Source organism: Stenella coeruleoalba (genome assembly GCF_951394435.1).
Source record: "Stenella coeruleoalba genome assembly, chromosome: 19".
Taxonomy (NCBI): domain Eukaryota; kingdom Metazoa; phylum Chordata; class Mammalia; order Artiodactyla; family Delphinidae; genus Stenella; species Stenella coeruleoalba.
The window spans coordinates 4,668,234-4,680,440 of record NC_137165.1 but is presented as its reverse complement, the minus strand read 5'-3'; the positions used below and the strand labels follow the sequence as shown (position 1 = coordinate 4,680,440).

The window sequence follows — 12,207 nt, the reverse complement described above, 5'->3', positions numbered from 1 at the left end:
ATAAAGTACTTTTAATTTTTTTCCCAGAGAGAGAAATTTATTGACACATCCTAACAACGGGCATTTTTAACTCTCAAACTCAGTTTCCAAGAGATTTTCTCCCAACTTCGCAGCAGCAACAGATCTGTCCCGTTGTCAGGACGGTAGGGGGCGCTGCCACAACAAACTATTACGGCAAATTGAGAGAATTTTCACTGGGCGAAAAAACAAGGCTAGACATCATGATTCTCCCATGTCAATGAGAGAAAATATTGTACAAATTTTTTTTTAAATTATTGTAAAAAATATTGTACAAATTTTTTTCTCTTCTATAATTCACTTCAGGGTTCAAATACTAGGGTTTTCTTTCTGTTCGTGTGTGTGTGTGTGTGTCTGGTCATAAATGTGTGTTAGAAACCCTATATTACAATTTTGGGGCTGACTCAAGAAGGTCTTACCGAATCCCTTTACCTAAAATACTGGCTAAACACAAGCAGCTAAAACGTGCCTAATAGTTAAATGGCATTCTGTGTGATTTTTTGTCATTGGTAAGTAAGTCTTCAGTCTTTTTCACAAACATCTAACTCCAAGTTCAGGGCCGAGATGAAAGAGAACTGTAGCAAAGTTTCATTAAATAATCTCATAATCCAGGCTCCATAGGTTGGACTTCTTAAATAGTTTTCCATGTAATTGATTTAAACTTAAATTTATGCGTCCAATAAAAGACCACTGCAAATGGTAAAACAAAGACACTGCTCCAACACTTGGAAAATTAAATTCACCAAACCATGAAGTCTACTGTGCAGTTATTTTTGTAACCACCATAAACTGCTTTATAAAACTCCTCTACCGAAGTAAACAGTCCAAGGAGATATTTACTTTATAGCATGCCTCCAGTTTCCAAACGAGACAGCAGCCTCAAAGTTCATGACTTTTTCTTCTTTTTTTCCTTTCCTTTTTTTTTTTTTTAAATACTTGTGTTTCTAGTTACCTTGAAACCTTCCTTCTCTTACACAAGCTCAGAAAGGTCAACGGAAAATAAGATCCAGCTCTGTGGATATACTGTGCCCCCAAATACTCATTTCTGGAAGAGGAAGAAACAGTCCTACTTTGTGGAAATAAAGGCTATATAGCAAAATGAAAATAAAGGGTTTTAGTACTAAATGTTTCACCATATTTAATAGCACCTCTGAGTCCAACATTGTCTTAGATGTTTTTGGGCAGTCGGCTTGAAATGTGTTCACTTATAGCCCTGTACCAGGCCACATACAATGCAAACTGCTATAGATAAGAGTTTTAGGGGTCTTTAATCACTTCTTTCTTGTGTCCTTGATGGAAAAAACAGAGCTGCCTTTGTGCTAAGAAGAAGGACCTGTTGTTTCCAGATTCAACAGGTCATTTTTATAAGAACTTCCCAGAGGATACAACATAAATGACAGAAACACAAGGGGATTTTTTAAGTGGCTGATGATTTTAAATGATCTATATTCTATAGTAAGGGAAGGTTGTTTTGTCTTCCTCTCCAACAAATGGAAAGTTACTGTTTTAAACATGTTTAATGTTCTAGTTCGACTTTTAGGACCAAATGTTTTCTCATGAGTTGGGTTACTGTAAATTTGCTTCCTGTGCTTGACCCTCGAGTAAATAAACTTGTCAAATCACATCCATTTCTCTTTTGGGGATGAATGGTTAATTGAGTGGGCTTTTGAAATATATTTAAATGGTATTGTAACTTTTGTCCTATGATTTCAGTCAAGATAACAAGGAGATTGCAAATTTAATGAACAAGATAAAACTTTATAAAATGGAAAATTCTGGCCTATTTTTCCATATACTCAGAGGAAAGAAAAAAAGGCCAATATTTTATGGCAAACAAAATCCAGGTGACACTAAGATTTATTAGAGTTTGGCTTATTCTATTATTAAAGGTGGTTTGAATTTGAGAAGACTGGTAAGTTTAAGATTAAGACCTAAATCAGACTTGTTTCCTACACTGTATTAGGAGGGTTTTTCACAATGTAACCAGGATCTCTGTTTTTCCCCACGTTTCTTCCTTTCAAAAAATTTTGTCTACCTCATTTTTAAAGGGAATTGTTTGGAGATCTTTAGAAAAGTTTCTGCCAGTCCAGAATCAAAAGGTACTCTTCCCTACAAATACAGAAAGCATTTTATACGAAGTCATTCCTAGCCCCAAACAAAAGTTATTGCCAACGAAGCCATCTTTAAAGCACGCTGCTCTCACATATATCTCCCCAAAACCTAGAGTCTAGTTCTTGACACTTTAACTCAGTGTCTATATTACTTACTACCTAGGACAATTAGGCAAAGAGTTAAGGTAAATAAATAAACAGGCGATGGCAAAGCCTGTGTTAACCGCAGGGAATCGCCCAGAAGATGAAGAGGAAATAAAAACAGGCTTCCTTGGGAAAGGGATCCACTAGGTCACGTATCTAGTAATTGGTGAACAGGTTTCTAACTTGGAAGACACATGTTTCTTTTTTTTTCTCTCTTTAGCTACGCACAGGGAAACTTTCACAAAGCAGGAGAAAATGATGAGATTGGCTATTTGGGGAAAAGGGAATTCCAAGAACTAAAGACAAAATCTGCAAGGCCAAAATTTCCCTCCGACCCGTTCCCTCTTCCCCGGGAGAAGGCAGGGTGGGGAAGGAAACCCCTCATCTTAAGGACAACTACCGATGACCCTCTGCCCTCTGCATGAAGCCGGGGAGGGCGATGAACTGGGTGGGCGTCACCACGGGCTCCTCAAGCCCCTACCCCGGGCTCTGGCCGCCCCCGCCTGCCCGCCTTGTCCGGCCCCAGCTCACCGGTACCAGGCGAGGCCCTTGTCGTAGCTGCGGTCGAAGAAGTGGGGCTCGGCGCCCACGGCGCGCACGTCGGGGTGCACGCGCAGGAACTCGAGCAGCGCCCGCGTGCCGCCCTTCTTCACGCCGATGATGATGGCCTGCGGCAGCTGCTTGCTGCCTTCGTCCAGCAGCAGGGCCAGGGTCCCCGGCGGCGTCTCGGCCACGCTGCTCCCGGCCCCGGAGCCGCCGGGACTCCCCGCCAGGCCAGGGGTCTCCTCTTCCCAGGCCGCCACCTCGCCGTCGTCCCGCAGCGCGGGCGGCCGGCGCCTCGGCCACGGCTGCACTTGCAGGAGGCGCTTCCTTCGCGCGACCGCGGGCCACGCCACCGGCTCCCCCGCGCCTCCCGCCAGGACGCCGCGACCCGGGGCCCCCGCCTCCTTGCCACCGCCCGACCGCCCCACGACGGGGCCCGACAGGGTCTGGCAGCGCTCGGCCAGGCAGTAGAAGACGTAGAGGGATGTGAGCAGGGAGCAGAGCATCAGCAAGAACTTCCGGAAGATGCTGCGGGACAGCGGCTCGGTCGAGGTGGGGTGGGAGCCGGCCGGGGCCGGAGGGGCCATCCTAGCCGGAGGCGACGTCGGGCAGCGCGCTGGCCATGCTAGGCCGGGACTTCGCCAGGTGCCGTGGCATCCTCCGGGGGGGCCGGCGCGCTGGCCGGAGGCCACATCGCCCTGTGCCCCTGCGGCCGTGCGAGCTGCCCGGGCGGCGGCAGCCGAGGCTCCTCGGGGAGACGGAGCCCCCGGAGCCCCGCGCTGGATCCCAGCCTCCGGTCGAGGGGGCGGGAAGGGGGACGTGGTGCCGTGCTTAAGAAACCATCGTCTGAGAATCGCCCAAGTCCTGAGCCCGGGGCCGCGCTCGGCGCCCCCGGTCCCCGAGAGTCGCCGGAATGGGGGTGTCGGCGGCGGTGGCGAAGGCGTGCGTCTCAAACCCGGGCCGAAACGGCCTCTCGGCGGGAGTCCCAGCTCAGCGATCGTGCATCCCTCGCTCGGTCCCGGTGAGGGGACGTGCGGCTCCGAGGCCGCTGAGCTCCGTGCGCTGCAGACCGCGGCGGGGACTGTGCCTCCCAGCCACCGCTTCCTCGGTCCCCGGCCCGCCTGGGCGCGCGCTCTCGGCCCCGGGGCGAGGTCCCCCGAGTCCCTCTACCCGAGCGGGAGCCAGAGGACCCGCGCCGAGCCGTCCGACCCTCTTGGTGCGCGCCCAGCCGCTCCGGCGGCTCTCGGGCCCCACCTGGGAGCGGCGTGGACAAGCCGGGCTGCGCGGGACCTGTCAGCAGCCGTGGCCACTGCGCTCGCCGCCTCCCGGGCCGTCGCTGCAGCCACACGTGGGGCTCCGAGGGCAGCAAACTTGGAGGTGACGTCAACGGCCAGGGCCGGACAGGCCCCCGAACGAGCGCAGCGGGGAGGGCGGGGTGCGACGGCGAAAAGGTGGCGCGGACCCCGAGGCGGCCGCCCAATGACATCGGAGAGGGCGGGGGCGACAGGGGCGACGCCCCTTCCCCACTCCGCCCACCCCTCCCCGCCAACCACAGCCGGCGGCCTCGCCCCCTCGGAGCGCTGCCGGGTCTGCGGCGGCTCCTGGGGCGTCTGACAGCCAGGGCAGCCGGATCCCCGGGGACCTGACTTCCACCCAGCCAGCCGCTCGCTGGATCAGGGGTTCCCAAACCTCTGCGACGCCGCTCTGCCCTTCGCAGCCCTGACCCCTCCGAGAGCCCCGGTTCCCTCCCTCCGGAGTCGCTACATCCTTCCCCCGCTCTGCCCCGCCCCCCGCCCCCTCCGCGAACCTTCAGAAGTTTTGTTGGCGGAGGTTCCCGGGACCAAGCCGCGCGCCACGCCCCCATTTGTCCTGGACTAACCGAATTCCTCCGCTGCGGCTTCGCCTTCCACCTACTCTGCTGTCCACTGCCGGCTCCGAAGCAAAGCCTTTTCTCCCCGCAGCAGTTTTTGGTGTTTTTTGTTTTTTCATCTGATTGTTTTCCTTTGTATTCGTTTAGGATGATCAGAGTTCCCCAGCACCTGGAAAGGAGCAACCTCTTAGGAAATGAGCCAATAAATAAGGGGAGAAATTAAGATTTAAAAAATTATATCAGGTACAATTCCAAATCCATATGCCCAGTTTTTGAGGGATTTTTTTAGTGTTGCTTACACTGGGGTGTGTGTGTGTGTGTGTGTGTGTGTGTGTGTGCGCCCGCTTGCCAAGCTAAAGGAGTTATACGTCCTTTCCTAAGCGGTTTCCTCTTTCTCTTGCCTCCCCCGACCCTATATCCTCTCCCTGCCCTCCTCGGAGAGCAGGTCAGGAAGGGATACAAATCGCCTTGCTGTTTAATGGAGGGAGGTGGCCCGTGGAACCTGCATGAGGTGGTTTTTAATTCCAGTCCGATTTGTTCCTGATTTCTTGGCTTCCTCGTCTCGGCAGGACGCCCCGCAATGTGGGCGGTAGCCTGACCTCTTCGTACCCACCCTTGCAAGCTGTGCAGGCTGCTTTCGGGGCGCACTGCGGTTGCTGACCAGGGCTGGCAGCGGCAGCAGAGCTAGGGATGCAGGAAACTCACAGGGGAAACTTCTGCTTCCTGTGCTCTATCTGACGTGGAATTGAAGTCCTTTTTAACCTTCCAAAGGGGACCTGGTGGTTCTGACTCGGTGCCTGCGTAGAATCGCTGTGTTTGTGCCGGTTGGATAAATACCCAGGACTGGACGTGATTTTCTGTTTATGAAGTGCCAGTCCCAACCTATTCTGTAAACTAGTGAAGAGCTTGTTAGGTTCCACTGCCGCAGAGCAATGGTCTTTTATGTGAACTAGTGAAGAGCTTGTTAGGTTCCACTGCCGCAGAGCAATGGCCTTGTACAAGGATGAACAGTAAGTCCTGCCAAGCTTTAAGGCCTCTTTGTGTCCTAAAATTGGACATCAGAAATCTAGTTGAGGTTTAATACTAACTTGAGCTTTAATATATTCTAGTTTGTCTCTTGGTATTTCAGTCTGACTTGCAAAAGTGAGACCAAAAAAAAAAAAGGCAGTTTTAAAGTTATTCTGAAAGTATACGCAATCCCATAAATGTTGACAAACATGCTTGGGTTTTCCCATCTGGAAAATGGTGGTCGCCAAGTTCCCTTCTAGCTCCAACACGGTAGGATATTATGCGTTTTGCTTTCACGTTCCCAGCACAGGTATTTCCTTTATGTGGGTATTAAACACCCACACTATGAAGGAGACAGGGTTCTAAGGACCACTCACACCGTATCTAGCTCTAGGGCAGCTCTGTACATTAGAAATAAAATAGAAGCCATGAACACAAGCCTCACAGGTCATTTAAAATGTCTAGTAGCCACCTTAAAAACGGTAGAAAGCAGGTGAAATTAATTTACTAATACAGCCAACATACCTAAAACTGTGATTTTACCATGCAGTCAATATAAAATTCCTGAGGTCATTATGTTCTTTCTTTTCACACCACGTCTTCAAAATCCAGTGTGTGTTTTACACTCTCAGCACCGCTTTACAGGGACGGGCCACATGTCAAATGTTCAGTCACCACAAGAGCTAGTGGCTCCCATGCTGGACGGCACGAATGAGGATGTTGTTTTTGGTGAGAGGAGTGTCTGGTGTTGATGTGCATGGATTCATGAATGGTTCTCCTCAAAGAATTTTGGGTGCTTCACTGGACCTTTCATACTGCCACCCTTCCCCCAGAAGACTGACATATCTCGGGAACAACGCTACGGCGCTCCACTGCCCCATTCCTTGTTTTAGGAGCTTATGATCTTAATGAGACAAAACGTACACACACTCTTGAGAATGCAAAATCACACTGTGTTCAACTGAACGCAGGTGTGCTGCCCACTCACCGGATTCACATCCAGCTCCGGGATGTGCCCTGTCCCTTCCTGTCCCAAAGCACATGGTGTTTCGACCCAGAATGTACACCCTCTTCATCCCTCAGATGTCAGCTGTACACATCTTTAAGGATGCCTTCCCTCTGCATCCCCTGTCCCTGGTTTGATCATGTCTCCTGGTACAGATTCTCAAAGTTCCTGGCAGTTTCCTTACAGACTTGATGAGGGTTTGCAATGTTACAGGTGTGTGGTTATGTCTGTGTTTCCCCGTTAGAAGCTGAGTACTCCAAGGAGCCAGGAACCACTCCTCAGTAGCACACCTGGAACATCTAGCATATTAGTTGGTGCAAGGAGATGCCTGGTGAAGATCTGTTGATGAACTAATGAACCTAGAGGATTGGGGGCTGGGCATCCCAGTCTGAGAGAGCACCACCTAGAAGCCAAGAGATGGGAGGGAGCATCGTGCAGTGTAAACCGCTTGTGTTCAGTGTGAACCAAGTGTGGGCTGGCCTGGGGAAGGCACTGGGGGGACTAGAATCAGCACAAAAACAAGACTAGAGAAGAAAGCAGGAGTCCTGATAATTAGCTAGAAATAAGGAGGGAGATTTGGTGGAGGGGCTGGATTTCAACATGGGTCTTAAGGAACTGACTGGGGTGGGGGGACATGATATTTTAGGTCACAAGGAATAAGCACTAAGGTGTCTGCTGCAAGACACAGACAATAAATGTTGAGTAATGCCCTGTGACCAAATCTTCATTTATACTTATTTCAGCCGTAAGGAAGTGTTTCAGTGCTCTCTCTTTTAACTTAAGAGACAAAAATGTTAGGGTCTGCGATCTTCAGACTTCAAATTCGAGCGGCTGATTTCTTGTGCTCAGTCCAGGAAGAGTGAAGGTAACATTTTAGAAAATTACTCTGCGAGCTGAATGCTGGATTAAGGTTAGAAAAGCTTGGATGTAGACAACCCAGTGGAGAGTCCAGAGTTAGATGTGAGCCATGAAATCATAAAGTCCCAAACTGTAATGTTAGCAGAGGGTACAAATAGAGAAAATCTAAAATATCTTACAAAGAAACATAAAGTCTGTGATAGGGCAGATGTCGCAGATGAAAGAATACTCAGAAGCCATTCCAAGTATCGCCACTGAATGGGTCCTTCTCCAGCTGGCCTGGCGTGTGTTTGCTAGTCAGCTTTTTTCGTCTATCTTTGCAGTTGGGCATGCTGGTGAATGCTCTAAACTGACTCGGGGACCCGCGAGTAGGACTGGAGAAATGGAGCTGAGTAGGTAGCAGTCAAATGGCCAAGTGGGAGTTGGAGGTGAGTCAAGTCACTGTCAGAACTGAAGATACAGCACTGGACACAAGACTGTTCTCACCAAAGGGTGAAGCAGACTTGACAAGAGGTCCCAGTGACTATTCTGATCATTATGATCCTTACTCATCTCATGTGGGGGGGGGGGGGGCAAAATGGTTTTCTCAATCTCAGGTGACATGTTGATTAATATGTATTAATGGCTATCCTGTGAGTCATTAAGAGTTCCAATAAAATAGATCACCAAGAATTCCCAAAGTAAGTGGAGTTTAAGAAGGACCTTGTAGAAGAAGGAGTAAGAGTTTTGCAGATGGAGACGAGCATGGTGGTAGTTCCAGACCGAGAAACAAAATAAACAGAATTACAAGACAATATTAAAAAGTGTTCTTACCACTGTTGGTGATCAATAATAGTCTTTGTAGTTTGGACAAGAAAGGATGATGAGAGAGAGAGACTAGTGATATCCCCTGAAGGCCAGACACTGTGCTGGGTGCTGGAGCCGTTCCTACTAGGTCTCACTCTGAGTGGATGCTCAAGTCTTTGCTTGCCATTTCTAATGCTGGAAGAGGCCAGAGTTTCCCCAGATATAGCCCTAATCCTGGGAAATGTTCCGTAGCAAAGTATTCTGTGATAGAATAAATTGGAAAGACTACCCTCTCTTGAGCATTCCTTATAAACATTAGCATGTTACAGTCTCTGAAATGACTTTTCAGTAAAGATACCAGTTAAATTTTGCTTAATCCAATGTTTTCCAAGGCTTTTGGACCACGGACTCCCAATACCCATGCCCTATCCAGTAATATTCCTTGTTCTCAGGAACACGTATCAAGAAATGTAACCCTAAACTTTACAAAGGCTTGCTGTTGTCAGGAACCTCGAAGGACAAATGTTTTCTGAACGCACAGGGGCCTCAACTACAAATAGCGAGGGTTTGTTTTCCTTTGAGACCAGGTAGGGGACATTTCACCAAGTATCTGGACTTTTCTTTGTTCTATTATTTCTCCCGGGACCCACCTCCCCCGAGGGATAGGGCTTTAACTAAGGTCTTGACAAATGGTAATTTTCATGAATTATTGATTTAGCCAAAAATAAATGGAAAGCTTGATAATTACACAGAGATTTTCTCATGCGTCTTGCTTCTGTCCTGAGTCAATTCTTTCAGATTCTCTGACATATGAAAGAAATGGGTGCAGGTTTTGAGATACACCTTATTAAGAAGTGAATTAGCATGCAAAAGGATCAAGGGACATTTTCAGTAGACTGACCACTCAGTTCTCAAAATCTCCAGGCTACAATGTAAGTTAAGCAGGAAGAAATAAGAACTGTTAGTTAAAAAGCAGGACCTATTTAAATAAATAATAGAGAGCTAAAAGTTGATTCAAGGAGGGCTATACGGTCATTTTTTATTTATTCTCAGTTTCTCTTCTGAGAGTAGAGGACGCTGAGTCCATAATTTTTTCTTTGGTTTATTATAATATTGGTATTTCTTTTATTTAAAAGATATCACATACTTTTTATGGTAGTAGGCCAAAATTGAGTTTATATTTTAGGTGAACTTTAGAAGGATGTGGGGCATAAATAATGGACCTGAAGGATAAGGGGAGTCAGAGTGAGTTTCCTTGGTTCTCCACCTCTAGAGATTTTTAAGCTTTCCTTATGTTACAGGAGAAGGAGGTATGAGTCAGAGGGAAAGTAGGAGAGCGACAGCCTGGTGCTTCCTATCTGTCCCCCTCCCAAGGCAGGAGCTGCAGGAGAGACATCGACCCCCTAGATGAGCCAAGGGAATTTGAGAGCAAAGGAGCCTTGTGCCTCGGTCCCCAGGGAGCACCCAGGGAAGCGGCAAGCTTCAAAGAGAGAGAGCAGAAGAGGAGAAGGGCTGTGGATTCCTTAGAAAGCACCAGCAACAACTCCCTAGGGGCCCCTCAAAACTCCAGAGGCATGGAAGAAGAATCAGTCAGCTGAGACGGAGCAGGGTCTGGAGAAGCCTGGGGATCAGGAACAAGGCATGACGCAACCGTGATAGGCGTGGGCTGGTGACCAAGGACAGGAAGGACAAAGTACAGCTCATCAGATGCCCAGTGGATGGGTAACAACGGCCGAAACCCAGACTCCCTATGATATCTTGGCATCTCTAAGACCAAACCAGAGATATGGAGTGAGAGCAGGACTGGGGGCAGGGGGAGGGAGGGGGAGACCCTGAGGGTCCCCAGAATGCACTGAGATTACATTTCTGCTACTGTGAAAACAGGCGCTAAAAATGGAAACCCAGCTTCAGAAGCAGGAGACGGTTACCTTGTGCACACCTGATTTCCAGTTGGAGATCTGTGTGCTCGTTATACTCTCTGAAGTAGGCATAGACCCCCCAGGCTTAGTTAACTCACCAGAACGTATAAGGCATGCCTTGACACACCCATGCACAGCACCTCTTTCAACAAAGGTTGTTACTTTCCTTTTTAGTTCTGATTATTATTTCTCGACAATCATATACCTTTTCCAGATATATTATTAGGCAACTGAGGGCAAGACCGCAAGGTTCATCACTGCTGATATTTTCCTGCATACTGACTTGGTCATTTTATCCATCTGATCGCCCCTTCTCTTTAGCATTCTGCCCTTCAACTACTGGCATAATAGTAGCTGGGGCTGCAAGGATAATGCTTATCTTTACTAATTAAACACTAAAAGCCCAAGCTCACCTCCGAGCTTTTTACAGCTTAGCCTCTGACAGGGCTCTCGCTCTTTTAAAGGATTTGGAATAATTCAAATCCTAGACTATATAGGAATGTGATTTTTATAGACCCATTTGCCCAGGAAAAAAATAACGGGTTTAGACATGGATATATATTGATTTTAAAAAATAGTTCCGGGGCTTCCCTGGTGGCACAGTGGTTGAGAGTCCACCTGCCAATGCAGGGGACACGGGTTCGGGCCCAGGTCCGGGAGGATCCCGCATGCTGCGGAGCGGTTGAGCCTGCGTGTCTGGAGCCTGTGCTCTGCAACGGGAGAGGCCACAACAGTGAGAGGCCCACGTACCACAAAAAAAAAAAAAAAAAAAAAAAAAAGTTCCTTCTTTGTATATGATTAGGTCTCTTTTTTTCCTTTACAAACAGGAGAATTCAATCCAGTGTACTAAACATCTCAAGAGATTATGAATGAGACCAGGGAAAGTTACCAAGAAAGGGTTGTTCTGAGTACGTTTCTTACGTAAACAATTTCTCTATGTGTTGTAAGGTAACCATTCAATGTTTCCCCCCCACCCCAAATGATGAACTAGTTTTCCTAATACCTATTCTTTCCTTGCTGACTTGAAATGACATGTTTCTCTTATATTTAGCTTGATACGTACTTGAATCTGTCCTGGGACATTTTATTTTGTTCTATTCATCTGTTACTTTCAGGACCACACTATCATGATAGTACTTACTATGTACCATCACTTTGAGACTCCAAACCCTAAACTACCATTCCAAAGTGTCTTGACTATTCTCACACCTTTATTTTCCTAGAAATTTAAGTTTATTAGATCAATTACTCCCCAAAATATGCTGTTTATATTTTTACTGGACTTTAATTTCATTTACTGATTTCTTGAGGGGAAATTCAGGTATATATAATATAATATAATACAATATAGTCCCTTCCAAGAACATGGTATGCCTTATGCTACATCATCACCATTAGTCTGTTCTACTGAATTATATTGCATGACCACAGGAAGAATTTTTCATTGTCTTCATAAAATTCCTGCATCTTTTGTTATGGTTATTCCTGTATGAGTTAAATGTATGATTGTTTTGTAAATGAATCTTTCCGCAAGATATTTTTCATGATTTTTCCTTGATATATAAGCAAGTTATTACCTTTCCCACATATATTCAATAACTGGCACCCATAATGGATACTCTTACTAGTTTCAATGTTTTTCAGTTAGACAATTATTTAATCTCTAGTTGACAAAAATTTTAAATCCTCTTTCCAAAAAGTCTAACTCATTCATTTTTCTTGCCACATTGCATTGGCTAGAACTATAAAAATAATGCAAAAGTGATGATAAAATATCAGATGCCCTTCTTCTGTTTATGCTATTTATGGAATAATTCTGTATTTTACCTTTAAGTATGACGTTTGTTCTTTTTTCCACTATGGAGTCTTCATCTTATTAAAGAATTAGCTAACTTCATTTCTAATATAAAAATACACTTTAATTATAAATGAGATTTTGTGTAA

At 46.9% G+C, this 12,207-nt stretch overlaps 1 protein-coding gene across 5 annotated transcripts in view; it reads right to left on the bottom strand.

Annotated features, from left to right (window-relative positions):
* HS3ST3A1 (heparan sulfate-glucosamine 3-sulfotransferase 3A1) overlaps positions 1-12,207 on the bottom strand; it is a 378,323-nt gene that overhangs the window by 88,249 nt on the left and 277,867 nt on the right. For 4 of the 5 annotated variants that reach the window (XM_079903874.1, XM_079903876.1, XM_079903875.1 and 1 more), the window contains one exon: positions 4,696-4,855. In XM_079903874.1, coding sequence (XP_079760000.1) covers positions 4,696-4,805 — 110 coding nt within the window. In that variant the 5' untranslated portion in view covers positions 4,806-4,855. Of the gene's footprint in view, positions 1-2,804; positions 3,531-4,695; positions 4,856-12,207 lie in introns of those variants that run through there. The other variant, XM_079903873.1, reaches the window with a different exon arrangement.